Below are 16,350 nucleotides of genomic sequence, written 5' to 3' on the forward strand. Positions count from 1 at the left end.
CTGTCCATCTGACCATTTTCTCTCATAATAAAAAATGGAGACCAAAGAATTATTTTCTTTTGCGTTTGAATTCGTCAATCTAAAGGAAACTTTGTTATTTTGAAAAGAATTAGGCTTATTTGCTTTCTTGCAGAGAGTTATTTGAGATCTATACAAGTCTCATATGTGTATGGTAAATAAAAGGGAACAGAGAGCCAGAAAACAGTTGGTTTATCATAGCGTCAACACTGAAAACAGAGGTAAATGTCTAGCCTGGCTCTCTCTGAAGTTAACAAAATACGCCTATCAGCACTGTAAAACCACAAGGTGGAGATTACAAATGTGATAAAACATGACTGAGCTAAAGAGGTGCTGGTAGGCCGACTTTGCCAGCAAGCTGTGTCCCACTGTTCCCACTCCAATGCTAAGCTAAGCTAACTAGAGGCTGGTGGTAGCTTCATTCTCAACAGCCAGACATGCTGTTGAGTCCTATCAATTTTCTCATCTAACTCTCAGCAAGAAAGAAAATAAACGTTTTGCTTTAAGTTTAATATACATGGGATATAAACTGGTGGCTTACCGTTATATCACATATTTAAGGCCATTATTAGTGCTAATCGGGCCACGAATGAAAGGCTTTACCCGTGTCCCTATTTGGAGGGATGGATGGATTTGAACCAGCCCATCTTGTCACACTGGTGATTGGAAAGCATTGGGACAGAACTGTTGTCTTAACTGTTGGGAGCAAACATTCGGGATGCAGCCCCCCAGTTGGAGGATGTGTCCCCCTGGCGAGGCCGGTGGTAGAAGTGGGCTGACTCGCTGGAATCCCAGACGCATTCCAGAGGAAATGAACGCTGGTGTCGCCTGTGGGGGCGTGAAGAGCCTCCCTGCCACAGCGTCTGTCTCCTCTGTGCTGTCTTTGATCCGCCTGTTTACTGAAGAGACCCCCCCCCACCCCCCACCAGGTCACTTCCTGTCCCCTAGGGCCCTCGCCAATGTCTCCCCATGCGCCTCCATCCTCGTTGTCTATCATTGACCACCCACTCCATCTCTGCTGAATCAACGTTACTTCCTGCCTCCTTCTGTCTCTTTCGCAGTGCCTTCCTTTTTTTTGTCTCTCACTCAAAATTGAATTGCGCCCCAACTCTGAAATTCCACTTTTTCCACGTCTCCCTGCCACACTCTAAATCTGCTCTAACCCGAGAGATTACATTAATCGCGTCCAGCATTATTACATGCTTACCAGACATGTAGACACATCTTTTATAGTCAGTGGTTTCCTCTCTGATCCCTTTTATATATGATGTCTGTGGTTGCAGGCAGTTCTGGTCTCTTAATAAAGCTCGGAGCCTGTGATGAGACTATGTCACTAACCTTTGTCCTACCTGTCCTGTTTTTTTTCTTCCAGTGGTGCAAAGAGTTGACAGCGTGTCTGAAGGTATCGCAAACTATGGAGGAAAGATAATTGCTGTTGAGACTGATTTGAAAAAGCTTGGTAAGTGTCAATATCTGGGTTTAAATTGAAGTGAATGATACAGTGCAAGGCGTAAAGTTTTTTTTTTATTATTTATTGTGCAAATCTTCGCTGTCTGATGATCTAGCGGGGGAGAAGTCGGAGAATACCACCACAGAGATCCAGGCTTTCAAGAACAGCTTCTGGGCTCTCCAGAGGCAGATGTCTGCGGTGGAGGAACGCATCCACAAAGATCAAGTTAAGCTGAGTCAGCTGCAGAACATTGGCTCAGACATTCAGAACAGCCAGGGCTCCGTTCAGGGACTACTGGAAAGCAACACGGCCAGCTTGCACTCTGTAAATGGCACCCTGCAGTCTTACGGCGGCATGATCGGTGGTCTGCAGGAGGACACGGCATGGATGCAGAAAGAAATCCAGCAGCAGGTGAAACTTCAGGACCAGGCGCTGCTCAGCATCAGCAGCCTCAACTTCACCCAGGCCCAGCAGAGAGGCCTCATCGCCGTCCTGCAGCGCTCAGTGGACGACACCAGCCAGGCCATCCAGAGAATGCGCAATGACTTCCAGAACCTCGAGCAGAATGCCCGACAGACTCGCTCCGACACCGAGTGGCTTCGTAGTAAAGTGGAGAACCTGCAGGTCATGGCCAGTAATGCCTCGGTTCTCTCAAAAGCCAACAACGACAGCCTGGAGGAGGTGGGATCGCAGCTCGCTTTCGTGGCCAACCAGCTCCAGAACACCAGCAGCCTGGCCGAGGCTCACGACCAGACCTTGAGGGAGATCTTGGACGAGCAGAGGGACTTCGATAACCTCACGTCCACCAAGTTCGACCTGCTGGAGGTGCGCCTGGACGAGTCGGAGCAGAGCATTGACCGGGTGACCGGCAACATCAGCTTCACCACGCAGCTCCTGGGCGCCATCAACCTCAACCTGAACGACCTGCGCACTTGTTCCGAGACTGTCGGACGCCACTCGGACTTCCTGGTGAACCTCAACAGCAGCGTGACCGACGTGAGGTCAGATGCAGCGCGCCTGAGGGCTCAGCAGGAGGAGCTGGCAGCACGTGTGGACAAGGAGGTCAACAGCCTCTCTAATGTCATGGAGGAGATGAAGCTGGTGGACACCAAGCACACACAGCTGATAACCAACTTCACTATTTTACAGGGTGAGGGATGTGTGTCTGCAGAGTGTCGTACTAATAAAATGTTTGTTTTACAGTTAAAGAAATATACATTTTGTGCAAAACAGCTTTTTCTTAGACTTAGATGATAAGATCACTACCACTGTCAAGTCAGCACAATATGAAGCTACATTTAGCAGTGTTAGCTTAGTTTAGCACAAAGACTGGAAACTGGTTTTGTCTTATGTATTGTTTGGTTGATCTGCACAAATTGTGTCAAAATAAAAGTGTAATAAAATAGTTTTTTTGCCAGACTATTAAGATAAGCTAACCAGCTACTAGCTGTAGCTGTGATACCAATCTATTCAGAACAAAAGCAAAAAAGCGTTGTTTTTTTTCATCAATGTGTGATTAATCTTTTGGAGATTTTTTTTTTCTTAAAACATTTATTTCACTTGCTTACAGTAAATCTTATTTTTCAGGTCCCCCTGGTCCAAGAGGACCAAGAGGGGACAAAGGACCTCAGGGACCAACTGGGCAGCCTGGCCAGAAGGGAGAGAAAGGGGAAAAGGGTGGTCCGGGGATACGAGGATCCAAAGGAGAGCAGGGTTCCCCAGGTCCACCAGGTCCGCCAGGATTAAAAGGAGTGCCTGGCGTACCCGGCAATCCCGGATCCAAGGGCTCCCGAGGATCAGGAGGAAGGGCCGGACCTTCTGGTGCTAAAGGAGAGCCGGGTACTGCCGGTCTGCCTGGAAGAGATGGACAGCCTGGTCCTCAGGGGGCACAGGGCCCACCGGGTATCAGAGGCGCAATGGGGCCAGCTGGTGAGCAGGGGCCAAGGGGACTGCCGGGACCAGTGGGGCCCCCAGGGCCACCAGGACCATCGGGACAACCAGGGATCCCCATCCAGGCTCCAGTACTTCCTCTTGGTCCTGTGTCTCTGCAGGATGAGGCAGCAGCTCCGACATTCTGGTTCCCGGGTACGACTTTAAGTCCTCTCACTGGTTTCAACGTTTCTGTTGCAGTTTCACATTTTAACACTTTACTAGAATCAAGACCCTGAAGGGATGAAATTAACCAACTATCAGTCAGGGTTCCCATGCACCTGGACCAGGAAGACCTGGAACCCAGTTGACCAATTCTCCATTTATAGAAAAAACTTGAAAAATTTGAGAAAAAGTCAAATGTCCTGGAAAATCTTGTGTTGTCCAGAAAAAAATGTTCAGCATTCTCCTGTTTTCCAATGATCATATAGTCTATTAGAGCTCCCCAAAACGGAAACATTGCCATCTGAAATGGATAAGTTTATAATAATTGAAAAGGTAGTTTATGGACTAGAGTACTTTGGTTATGTTGTGGAAACGCTGTAAACACCCCCTCACCTCACCTCACGTTGTAGCACATGCAGGTGGGATGACGTTAAAGCTTAAGTTGCCAAAACTCTGAATGATGTAAGTGACATTATCCTTTAAATGAAAATAGTATTCTTTGCTCCTACACAGGAAACTGTGGTAATGGTATTTTTACTACTATGTAGTTTTATGATCAATGTGTCATAATAAAGCACATACAATATTTTTTTCATAGATAAATTATAGACTGCACATCTTTTTAATCAGACTTCCACAGAGAGGTTTTTTTTTAGGTATACCAATTTGATATTCTAGCACCATTGATAATAATATGGTAGATTTGACTCTGTTTTGCAGGCTGCCCTGTGGATTGGGTCAACTACAGAGACAACTGCTACTTTTTCTCCAAAGACCTGCACAGTTTTGATGACGCAGAGGCGACCTGTGCCTCAATGTCCGCCTCGTTGCTGATCATCAATGATATGGAGGAACAGGTGACTGATTATGAGTTTATCTTTTTTATCCATGTCAGGTAACTTCTCAGTGACTCTTGTGACTTTTTTTTTTTTGTCCTCATGTGATCTCAGAAATGGCTGAAGAAGCAGACCATTGGAAAAGGCTACTTCTGGATGGGTCTGACCGACAGGGGGCAGGAGAACGTTTGGCGTTGGCTGGACAGCACCGAACCTGCTTTCACGTCAGTATTTATGGTTCATAGGGAAAATCTTACCCTGAATAAAAGAAGGAGCCGATATGCTGGATATTCAGTTTCAGACCTGTTCAAAAAACTGCTTTCCAGTAATAATAAAAAAGCAGTAGGTTTTCACTTACATGAACCAACACCAAATAAACCCACAGTCGTGAGAAAATCTCAACTTTCTGATATTTTCCGATTGCTTTGAAATCTTGCAAAACTCCTCTACTCCTGCGGCCCATTCAAACAAAACAAATACTTTAACATTTAATAAACCTTCATTTATTTAGGGTGGTCCAATCAGAGCAGTTCGTTCTCTAGCAGCAGAAGCCAAACACTTTTAGACAATCGTTAATGCTTACAAAATGTTTAATAAAGGGTAAAGATACAATGATCTAATTCATCAAACCAGCATTGAATTAAATCTGAACAGGGCAATAAGGTAATGAAAGCCTCTTTATCTTGGAAGAAAATAAATGTAACGTGTGATCGCCCCCTGTTGTTTGCCTGCAGGAAGTGGAAGCCTGGTCAGCCCGACGACTGGGGCCACGGGCACGAATTGGGAGAAGACTGTGCAGGACTCATCCATGAAGGGTTGTGGAATGATTTCTTCTGTGAAGATCTCATTAGCTACATCTGTGAGAAGCAATTGGAGACATGTACGTTTGTTTTTGTCTTATTTTTCCATCCCCAAATGTCACTGTATCATAAAGGTTTAGTTCCTCAGAGGTGTCCTAATGTGACTCTGTGTTTTCTTGCAGCAGGATCGTAGCGATGCTTGAGAGGGAGCTTGCAGTGAGCAGCTAGACTCCCCCCCCCATGTGGCACTGGTCCACCGGCACGGCACATGGAGAGTCCGTAGGGAAAGAGCAAAGGGACAATTTTTAAAGAGCCCAGGGCTGCAGCAGCGAACATCTGTCCAACGCTGAGCAGATGCCTTTCTCCTCCGAAGTGAACCCAGTCCAACATTACCAGCAAGTGCAATACAGCAGGGCAATCACAGAGGGAGAACTTTTAGTACCAATTGATTTATATATATATATATATATATATATATATATATATATATATATAATATATTTTTATGGTTATTTGAAATACATTTTATATAACTGTATTCCACGTGCAACTGAATATCTGAATGTATATTTCATTATGCAGGTTTTGTAGGACATTATAAATTCTATGGAGCCAAGTGGACTTACCGTAGTGCTTTTCATAACATGTAATTGTTTTAAAAATGAAAAAGGTGCAAAATGATGCGCAAAAAAACACGAAATGTCGCTGATATGCTATCTTTGAGGAACCCATTATCTAACCTCATGAATGTCTATATAGCATTTTCATTTATACGAGTAGAAACAATCAAAAATATTTACACATTAATGCAGAAAAATGTCACAATCAGCTTGAGTTTTAGTTCAAGGCTGCACGTTTACAGTTTAATACTCTATGTATGATACAGTATTTTGTGATTATGAGATTTATTTTTCACTATTACAGACGAACATGTGTTTATGAATATAAATCTGTGGATCCTACCTACAAATCCTACCTACAAATATAAAAATGTGCCATTTTCTGCACTCAGGTACTGTTTCCTGTTAAGAAAAAACACTTGAGTTTAAACAACACTACACAGATGAAGGAAACACTCACAAATAAATATGTAAAAAACCAAGATGTTTGTATTTGTTATCTTATTTCTATATTTGTATGCAGATCCAGATAAACAAACCTGGTATCAGATGGTTTATCTGTCTGCATGAGCGTGAGGGTCATCACAAAACTCTCCACAGAATTGTAGAATTTAGTTTATTGATTTTGCACAAAAAGGTATTATTCACATTTCTATTGTTTCGTTCTTGCAAAATATTTTTTGACTTTTTCCTTTTTTCTCTTCTTTTACCCAGAATATAGCAAAATGTTGATTTACTCCAATTACCATGGCCTATGCAACATTTCCTCTAAATCATTTCACATCCTGTTTTCTGCTTTAGGTCAACTCCAAACACAGGCTCTCCTTCAGCTGCACAGAAGACTGAAATGATCTCACAATAGCACCTTTATTAGGAGGGAATCTAACTACCTTTCTATCAACACGAACATGAGATTCTTTATGTTAAAAAACAAACACAACAGCGTCTGAAGACTGCGAGTGCTCACAAAAAATCTGAATTAAAGTCTCACCTACAGCGGCCGATAGAAAAAGCTGCTACTATTTTGAAGACTCAAATTTGTTTAAGATGCACTCTTGTAAATTAATTTGACAAAGTAAACATCAAAGCAACATAGAAGAATGCAGAAGCCAAGCGGGGGAAAAAATGTTAAGTTTGAGCTGTGCTGTGCTTGCTCTCAGTGACACGGTATGTGAATAAATTATCTTTAAGAAATATGCTTTCTATTAACCGCTCATTTCACATTGCATCATTTACAAACGTACACAAAAGAAGCAGCATATTGTCTGAATGTAGATTTATTGTTGAGGTATGATAGAGGTATGAATATTTACTTTTTTAAACCTTTTTACAGCCACACTACTTCTGTATAAAATCACTTTGGTGGAATACACTTAAAAAAAATGAATACAATTGCCAATTGGGGGATGAAGTTTGGACTCAGGAGACACAATTTTCAATCTTCCTTCCATGTTTCATTTCACATTTCCCTGGAAGCCTTTCGTTTACCTTTTACTCCTTCAGACAGATGTTGTGACTCTTCGGTGGCTCAGGTTTATTCAGTGCAACAAGGTGCGAATAACGGACTCAACATCAGGCTTTCTGTCTCCAGCTCCAGCAACACTGGGACTGTAAACACGTTTCCAATATTACCACTCAGATAGGAATTAATCCTGAATTAATCCATCTGTGCGGTCCCGTGCAATGAAGAATGTAAAGTAAGCAGATGGTGCTAAAGATGAGGTGGAGATGAAGTGGGAGGGGGGTGGTGGTGGTGGTGGTGGTGGTGGCAGGCTGGCTCAAACGGAGGCGTGAGGTGGAGGCTCGTCTAGTCGTCCTTCTCCACTATGATCTCCCCGTGAAGCACCTTTCTCCTCTGCCGCAGCATGTGGAAGAAGAGCTGAGGAAACACTGGGGAAAATAAACCGGATAAATCAATACTTTAAAAAAGTCTCCTCCGATTGGACAATAATTACTTTGATAATCCAAACAGGCTGTTTTATTCATTCATCTAAGATATCAAAAGGCTCAGTTAGAATAAACAATTATCAACTTCACATTTTGAAGCTAACATAAAATTGTGGAGGCTTTAAATAATCCCTGCTAAAGCAATTCTCAACGAAAAGCAGCTTCTTAAAAGTAATGTTTTCTGCACTGATGTTGTGCTTTATTGGATTATAAGGTTCATGTTAGGATTTACACCCCTTATAATGATTTCACTTGGCACAAAGATGCCTTATGTAGCATTTTAACCTCAGTTAATTAATACCAAATACATTTTCAGATGTTGAGTTATATGCTGCTTTATATCACAAAAAAAGATTGCTGCAGGTCTCAAACGTTTAAAGGAATAGTTTGATATATTGGGAAATAATTATTTTGTTTGCTTGCCAAGAGTTGATTGAGAAGATTTATACCACTCTAATGTCTGTAAGATGAATTTAAGAAGAAGATGGCTAGCCTTGCAGTGACTTCTTGGAATCCGTTGCCAGGCAACTCCAGAAAATTACTGCAATGCCTTGTTTTTGCACTTCAGTTGTACAGTTGTTTAATGATTAAAAAAAGAAGATATAATATGTTACTTAGTGGGGTTAAGAGGTGCAGGGCAGGCAGATTCTGTTACCTTTGAAAAGAGCTAGGCTAGCTGTTACAACCTGTTTCCAGTCATTATGCTAAGCTAAGCTAGCCTTTTCCAGCGACATAAAAAAAAAAACACAGGTCGCTAACTCTTTCAGGGCAACAGAGCAAAGTTGGAGTTTAGAGGCCTTGTGGGCGCAGTGGAGAGCAGGGTAGTTCTCCAATCAGAGTATCGGCGGTTCGATACCCGGCTTTGGCCGTCCATGTCGCTGTGTCCTTGGGCAAGACACTTAACCCCAAGTTGCTCCCGAAGGCTTTGCCATCGGTGTGGACTGGATGTTGTATGAATGTTAGTTAGCAGGTGGCACCTTGCATGGTAGCCTTGTCATCAGTGTGTGAATGAATGAATGATATGTAATGATATGTAATATAAGCTTTGAGCTACTGATTGTAAGTCGCTTTGGATAAAAGATAAATTTGCAAATTTCCCCGCTGCGGGACATATAAAGGATTATCTTATCTTATCTTATCTTATCTTAAATGACTGTAATGTAATGTAAATGTAATGTCTCATGAAGCAGAAGATGCACAGGTGAGTCATCATCTGTCCAAGGTCTTTCTCTTTTACATGTTTTACCATAATATGCAGTTTGGGAGTAAAAAAGCTCCTTACGTGGGATGTAGGACAACATGACGACGATGAGGCAGTAGTAGTAGTCGAACGACACGTTATACTTGTTGGGGAGCCTCATGGAGTACATTCCAGATCTGCGCACGAACGGCAGAGCAGCATAAATGGTCAGCAGTTCTCCGGCAACTCCCAATGGGTACAAGACGATGAAGAGGTTGTATCTGGGAGGGAAAGAGACGTACACGGTCACACACCTGCAACCAAACACTCGTTCAGTTTAGGTCTGTGGATGTTAAAACACTCACATGCTTAGATGTCCACACACACACACACACACACACACACACACACACACACACACACACACACACACACACACACACACACACACACACACAATGTACACCCACACTGTAACAAATGCAACCTGTAAAGGATGAGTTCAACAATCAACGCATGCTGCCTAAAATATTCTTTTTAATTTCACAGTCATTGAATCTAATATGAAAGGCTAGCATAGCTTGTTTGTTTTAAGAATGAGATAGCCAATTATCTAACCCTAAATGCATTCTATTTAGTGTTATTAATATGGTATTTAACTATTTATAAGTATTCACAAACGCATGCATAAAATGAAGTTCTATTTATCATATGTATATCTCTTCAAAATGGCTGGTGTAACCAATTCAAGATAATACAAGTTGATGTGGAAATGGCAGTAAAAATGGTCAGGAACTTTCGTTAAAGCACCGATTTGCTCTTCTCACGATTTATGGAAAAGGCCTATAGTGAGTTGGGTCATGATGGTTTTTTTTTTTTAAAAGTGGATACCCCCAAAAAAAGTCCTGTACACTGTCCTGTGTCCTTGTGTCATTTCATGTCTTAAATCTGCTTTAGACAGGTAATCAAACACAATGAACTGAGTCCCCTTCGTATCTTGTCAAAATGTGCTATTTTCCTGGAGTTCATGAATTGCAGTTTCGACACAAGTTCGACACTTAAAAGTTGGCAGCCAAAATGCAAACTGACAAGTCAAGAAGCTACAAAAATCATATTTAATTAGGTTTGAATTTCCAACAAAAGTTGACAAGGTATTCAACGCTGATCAGTCATGGATAGTGAAGATTATCAACCCCAGAAAAACTAGACAAAGGAAAGTCATTCCATTGATGGGGAGCTGAGAGAGAAAGAGAGAGAATTAAGTAGAATGACAACCAGGTCATCAAAAAATGTCTATTTTTAAATTCTCCTATCTCCTAGTCCTCCTGCTTCCCGTGTGCGCCTGTGTTTGGGCTCTCCCAAACCTTCTGACTTGTGCAGATGTGACAAGTGGGCAAAGCATTAGGATCAAGTTGTCGCTGCACTTCGGCCTTTTACAACTGTGCACAAAATTGTTGATTTAGAATATGCTTTTGATTACTACTTACACACCGCATTATTGGATATGAAACAGTGTTTCATTGCAGTGCTTCTAAACATCAATAAGTAGGAATTATTCAGCATGAAGTTGCTTTACTTCTACTACTTATTGAACAAATCTGTGAATGCCACGTCAAAATATGATCCATATTCGTCATAAAAGAGCTGCGCTTCATGCACAAACTGTCATCTTCTTGGCTTTGTGCTACGACTGCCTGTCACCTCTCAGTGTGACACAGCCTGCGTCCCTCTGTAGCGATGTATGCCATGACTCAGGGCTTTACAGGTCCTGCATTGAGTGGAGACCACAGCGACGGCTCGGGAGAGCGACTCGGCGGATGTGAGAGGAAACATTCCATGACCAAAACAGACGGGTCTTTAAAACATGAGCAGCTGAACATGAGCCGCTCTCCGGGGGCCTGGCGTCTCCTCCATGCTTAAAGAAAGCCATGAAGGGCGGGGGGGGGGAGAGGAAGAGAGGGCCATCAAAAACGCAAAACAAAAGAGTAACTGGCCACAAAACTGGCAATCATATGAGACCCTGAAGTAGCAGGAACATTTGCATTCTTCTGGTGAATTTCTCACTGCAGAGACAGAACTTTAATGTCTCACCTTGTACTGATGCGATACTTAAAGGCCTCTATTCTGAACGTCTCTATTCTGAAGTGAGATGTACTGGCTGTGAGATGCCGAGGCCTGCGTGTTGGAAAGCTATCAATGTGTACAGCTGACGTTCCTGCCAACGGCTCCAATTTCAGCTGCGCTACTGTAGCAGAGAGGCTGCCACGTCACAACAGCCCTTCATACAGTAGTAGGCCGGCGTTGTGTCACTCTAGAGCCGAGAAATGTGGCGGTCGTCATCACATTTTACTGATAATCATGGCAGAAGGTTTCAATTTCAGGTTTTATTTTGTGTTGATAATTAAGGGTTTGGATTTAAAACTACTGTTTTTGGATTGCTATTCTTGTCAGATTTTTTATTTATTTTTTTATTTACAGTTTGTTAGAGCACGTTACACAAAATACTCTTTAAAATCTATTTTTTTTTTTATAATTGATAAACATAAATAAGCCCTAAAATGATTTAAGTTTTTCTGGATTACCAGAAGCACAAAGTTAGCAGTTAGTTCACCCTCCATTGACAAGACAATGGCTAACGAGGTGCTAATCAATAAACACACACACGCTTCACCTCTCTGTGTGAGCCAGGCGATACTTCACACACACACACACACACACACACACACACACACACACACACACCACACACACACACACACAACTTCCTGATGTAAAGCATGTTTAAAGGACGCATGCCAGAGGGGGGAAATCGCCAGATCAGTGACCCACATGCTTAGACGACAAAGTCTGACACAGTAAAACAACAGTTCAAGCTCCACCTGGCCCATTTGATGAAGTACGGCAGGTGGTGGAGCAGGTTGAATGTGTAGTAGGAATATCTGGTAATCTCTGTCATCGTCCACACGACAAGGAATAGGATTACGCTTTCTTCATTCTGGATCTTCATTTAGAAAATATACAGGCAAGTATACAGAGGAAAGAGGAAGTATGTTGAGTCAAAGCTGACAGATGCAAATGTGGAGGAGCAATTATGTTAAATACAAAAGGAATAAAACTATAGTAAAGCACGGGGGTACTTGCAGTTTTTTATGCAATATATGCATAAAATAGAGACAGAAAAGAAGGGTAGTTTGATTAGATTTGTCCCAATAAACACTAAGAACCTATGATTACAGAATGTTATTAATATGTACATTGTATGTGTGGGTATAAAATTATATTGTATAATAAATCTTGTGCACTTCTGTCACACAGACGGTAAAGAAAACAACACTACAATTATGAAACTCTTAATTGGTTTGTATAAGTAAATAAAACCCCTTGGTAGCAGCAGAGTGTAGGTTAGTCACCTGTCTGATGCTGTTGGTGACGAACCAAACCATGAAAATCCGTGAACACACTTGCACCCCGGTTACAATCACAGAAGTCCTCACAATCCCTGCAGCACAGCAGGAGAGAGACAGGAAAAAAAGTTTACAGCTGCAGAGATGACGGCACGAAAGGTAGATTTGTTGACATTTTACCACAGGTCACAAACAAAAATCATCACTTACCCAAGGCACAGTGTCCCACCTGTAAGACCAGATACATAAATATTAGTTATTTCTCTCATCTACTTATTTAAAATAACTGTCACTCCTCATTGTATGGACGGCGTTTTATCAATTCATGCTACGCAAACGCTTTCTACTCAATTTCTTACCTCAACTAATGCAAAGGTCTGGAAAAACTTGAGTGTTCTTGCTATACTTCTGTACAGACCCTTTGTTGTGCCTTTCTGGATGTAGAAGCGCATCATTGCCATGGCCAAAACCAGCCACCTAAAGAAACGACAACAAAAAACAATTAGACAACATAATGGCACCACTAAGTGTGAGATGATGGTGTAAGAGTTCATCCATAGTTTCCTGTATCCCAGTATTGATAAAAAGGTAATCTGACAGGTGGCCATAATTATGTTTAAATTGAAAATCATGTTATTCAGCTCTCATTTATTTGAAACTAAGATGGGAAGCTACTGCATCTTCTCCCAGCTCTGTTACGAGCACATTTCTCTCCATTTTCCGCCTCAGTCTTAATCCAAAAAATCTAAATCAGATTTCCACACATTAGTAAATTATAGCTTTAGTTAGGAGGCTTAAGACCAGGGGAAACCAGGTATTCTGTGCAGCTTCAACACCATTTGAGGACATTGTAATCTGGCTGCTCCTGTTCTTCCTCATGGTGTAAGTGCAAGTTATGCACAGATAGAGCGGCGCTGAACTTGTAGCTGCCCTTCAGTTACAATAGATATTTACAGTTGACGACTGACTTGATAAAACATGACGATTAGACACTTAAACAGAAAGTTTCAATTGTAATATTTTCGTCAAAAGAATTATATTTGAAAAGATGTGTCATAACACGGAAGGTTTGAATCTACTACAGCAGGAACATAAAGAGCCCATGGCAATGCACACTAAAAGTTAACTTGACTCTTCTCGTACACATTGTATTTACATTCTTACAGTCCAACATTAGTGATGTCTGTAAAACATAGTAACATAATACCACCTTTCCAAAACTGAGTACATTTGCATTTTACACAATTACAGAATCTTAAAAAAAAATGTTTTAAATGATCTCCACTTCCTCTAAAATTCTCCTTATGAAAAACATGTCAGCAGTAGTCAATCCTTAATATAAGGTAATGCATATATGTATAAAGGCAGCTAATCTGTTGGGACTGCTCTTGAATTTGTGTATATATGTGTCTCAAGTGAATACTGCGGAAATGTAATCCAGGTGTAACATTCAGAAACCATTGAAACAAACTGGCATGTTATGTCTCCCTCTCTGAACCCAACTCAGAGAAACACAAAACACAATCAAACTGCCATCAGGATCAATAGTATTAACAACTTAAAGGTGCTAATCGCTGGATGGAATACAGGGTTGCAACTCATTGATTAATAATCTGCTGATTATTTTCTTCATGAATCGTTTTGACTTTAAAATATAAAAAAACTAAAATAATTACTTATTTACTTTCTTAAAGCAACATCCAAAACCAAAATAAATGTATAAAAGCAGAACATTCTCACATTTGAGAAGCTGAAACTGGTGAACATTTTTGCCTAAAACAATTTGTTTACATTATTTTAGCTCTAATGGGATACTTCAAATTTGTGCTGCTCTACTGTATTGTATTCTGTATCATGATATGTGTTTAAGTGTGTGTGTGTGATCATTACATCGGAGTGCATGGCACAGTAGTTTAATGTGAGGACAAACTAAAAATGTCATCTTCAGCTGGCATTTTGAAATCATAACTACAGATATCAGACTGACTTTGCTTTTGCTTGAATTCAAACTACAAAACTGCATCCTGAATAAAAAACATTTAAAAATGAATTACACAAATATGATGGATAATAAACACAAAATACTGTATATAGTAGTTAAGTTGTATGACTGGGAAGGTATTGATCCCTGCTTGTTGTGTTGATGTACCTGATGGTATGTAAGGGATAATGCCCAACGAGGTGTCCATTGTAATAAAGTACTGTATGCCTTAATGGCAATGTTGTACTGAACTTGAGGCCAAATTGAGGTTCTTTTCATTTACTTGAGTATTTCAATTGTCTCTTACTTTATACTACTACTCCACAAGGCTACAATTCAGATTACTTTAAAAACTTAATTATCTGACAGCTAGTTCGCTACTTAACAAGTTAAGATTTTTCTGTACATAAACAAACTAAGAGCCTTTAAAACATGATTTTTTTTAAAGTGTATACAATTACAGCTGATGATGATAGTGTAAATAATCATAAGATGCAGTCATTTACAAGGTAGTTAAAATGAGTTCCCTTACAACCAACAGTAAAATCCTGCTTTTACATAAATCCATAAGTAATAATAATCTCAATAATAAAATATATAAAAGTATAATTGAGTCATTTCCCCGCATTGAGTGCTTTAACTTGTAATACTTAAACACAGCTTAGTACATTTCCCCGATACTGTAAGTAACATTTTGAATGCAGGACTTTCATTTGTAACAGATATTTCTAGACTGTGTGGTATTTCTACTTTTAATAATCCCAGTACTTCTTCCTCCACTGCACACTGGAGGCAGGTTATTGATCAGGTGACAGTATAAAGACCTATTCGGCTGTGGCACATGAGGTAGAGCGCTTGTCCCGTAACCACAAGGTTGGTGGTTCAAACCCCTCTACCGGCAACATGCCGAGGTGTCCTTGAGCAAGACACCTAATAACCCCAAGTTGCTCCCCGGGCGCTTCATTGCAGCCCACTGCTCCTCCGGGATGGGTTAAATGCAGAGAAATAATTTCCCCATTGTGGGACTAATAAAGGCTTAATTATTATTATTATTATTATTATTATTGATAGGTGACATGAGCAGACAGCAGTATTGATTTCCAAGTGTTTATCCTGACAGTTCATAAACAACGCAGCTCTGTCTGCTGTTGACAAATGTTATGTTGTTGTTGTTGTTGTTGTTGTTGTTGTTGTTGTTAAAAAACAAACAAACAAAAAATAAAAACCTGCCCATTGAGCATTTCTGTGTCCCAGCCCTGAGCTCCAGTGTCAGCGCTCTCCGGCTATACTTATCACCGCAACTGTGGGACACCACCGAGCACTCAGCCCTATTTGGACATCTGTCACTTCAACCAAACACCATTCATTCATTTTCCAACACGCACACAAATAGACCACACCTTTTTAGTATTTCGATATATATATATATTTTTTTGTTGTTGTAAATATCAAATTGTTCCAAAAAGTTTTCCGCAGCTATTAGGAGCCTGTGCAGTGAGCCAGCTGAACAGAGACGCACAGTCCTATAAACAGCAACACACACACACACACACACACACACACACTTACAGGGGCTCACTTATGGGGGTTTTATTCTGTTATTATGGCACAATATTACGCACGTACCCGGCGGTCATGGCGATGTTGTAGAAAGTCAGCCATGCGGTCGCGATTGCGCCTTTCGTCCTCTTCTTGTTGTTGTTTTCTTCCTTCTCAACCGTGCCGTCCTCCTCGCTGGACGCCATGGTACCGGGGGGCAGGGTGGAGGGAGTTCACGGAGGGAGGTGACAGCTGGGGCCGGGAGGAGGGAGGGAGGGGAGGGAGGGGTCATCTGCCCTGCCTGCTTTAAGACTGCTGCTCATGGACTGTTATTATAGTGTAGAAATAGGCTGCTCTCTGTTTAAAGTAAAAGTCAATACTTAAAGTAGTATGCAAGAATACCCAGGGACACGTAGCCTACTCAAAGTACTAAAAGTAAAAGTACTCTATTTGCAGAAAAACACCTATGACTGTACTATTA

At 41.2% G+C, this 16,350-nt stretch overlaps 2 protein-coding genes across 2 annotated transcripts in view; one reads left to right on the forward strand and one right to left on the reverse strand.

The window, feature by feature from the left end:
• The window catches only part of LOC129110840 (collectin-12-like), a 31,788-nt gene extending 26,159 nt beyond the window's left edge, over nt 1-5,629 (forward strand). The window contains exons 4-10 of the mRNA XM_054623076.1: nt 1,391-1,477; nt 1,584-2,618; nt 3,056-3,553; nt 4,283-4,419; nt 4,513-4,622; nt 5,133-5,278; nt 5,381-5,629. Coding sequence (XP_054479051.1) covers nt 1,391-1,477; nt 1,584-2,618; nt 3,056-3,553; nt 4,283-4,419; nt 4,513-4,622; nt 5,133-5,278; nt 5,381-5,391 — 2,024 coding nt within the window. The 3' untranslated portion in view covers nt 5,392-5,629. The remainder of the gene's footprint in view (nt 1-1,390; nt 1,478-1,583; nt 2,619-3,055; nt 3,554-4,282; nt 4,420-4,512; nt 4,623-5,132; nt 5,279-5,380) is intronic.
• A 1,311-nt stretch (nt 5,630-6,940) lies between these two features.
• Nucleotides 6,941-16,075, reverse strand: hacd1 (3-hydroxyacyl-CoA dehydratase 1). Its single transcript, XM_054622590.1, has 7 exons — nt 15,957-16,075; nt 12,709-12,826; nt 12,560-12,578; nt 12,356-12,444; nt 11,825-11,946; nt 9,048-9,226; nt 6,941-7,708 (listed from the first exon to the last, which is right to left on the reverse strand). The coding sequence occupies exons 1-7, from the start codon at nt 16,073-16,075 to the stop codon at nt 7,626-7,628; spliced, it is 729 nt and encodes a 242-aa protein (XP_054478565.1). The 3' UTR covers nt 6,941-7,625.
• Nucleotides 16,076-16,350: the final 275 nt, after the last annotated feature.

This window comes from Anoplopoma fimbria, chromosome 21 (assembly GCF_027596085.1).
Source record: "Anoplopoma fimbria isolate UVic2021 breed Golden Eagle Sablefish chromosome 21, Afim_UVic_2022, whole genome shotgun sequence".
NCBI lineage: Eukaryota > Metazoa > Chordata > Actinopteri > Perciformes > Anoplopomatidae > Anoplopoma > Anoplopoma fimbria.

Coding starts and splice junctions, on each gene's coding strand:
- hacd1 (XM_054622590.1), bottom strand. CDS start 16,075: ATGGCGTCCAGCGAGGAGGACGGCACGGTTGAGAAGGAAGAAAACAAC. Junction 12,827..15,956: donor AACATCGCCATGACCGCCGG/GTACGTGCGTAA, acceptor TCGTTTCTTTAG/GTGGCTGGTTTTGGCCATGG. Junction 9,227..11,824: donor TACTTCATCAAATGGGCCAG/GTGGAGCTTGAA, acceptor TTTCCCTCCCAG/ATACAACCTCTTCATCGTCT.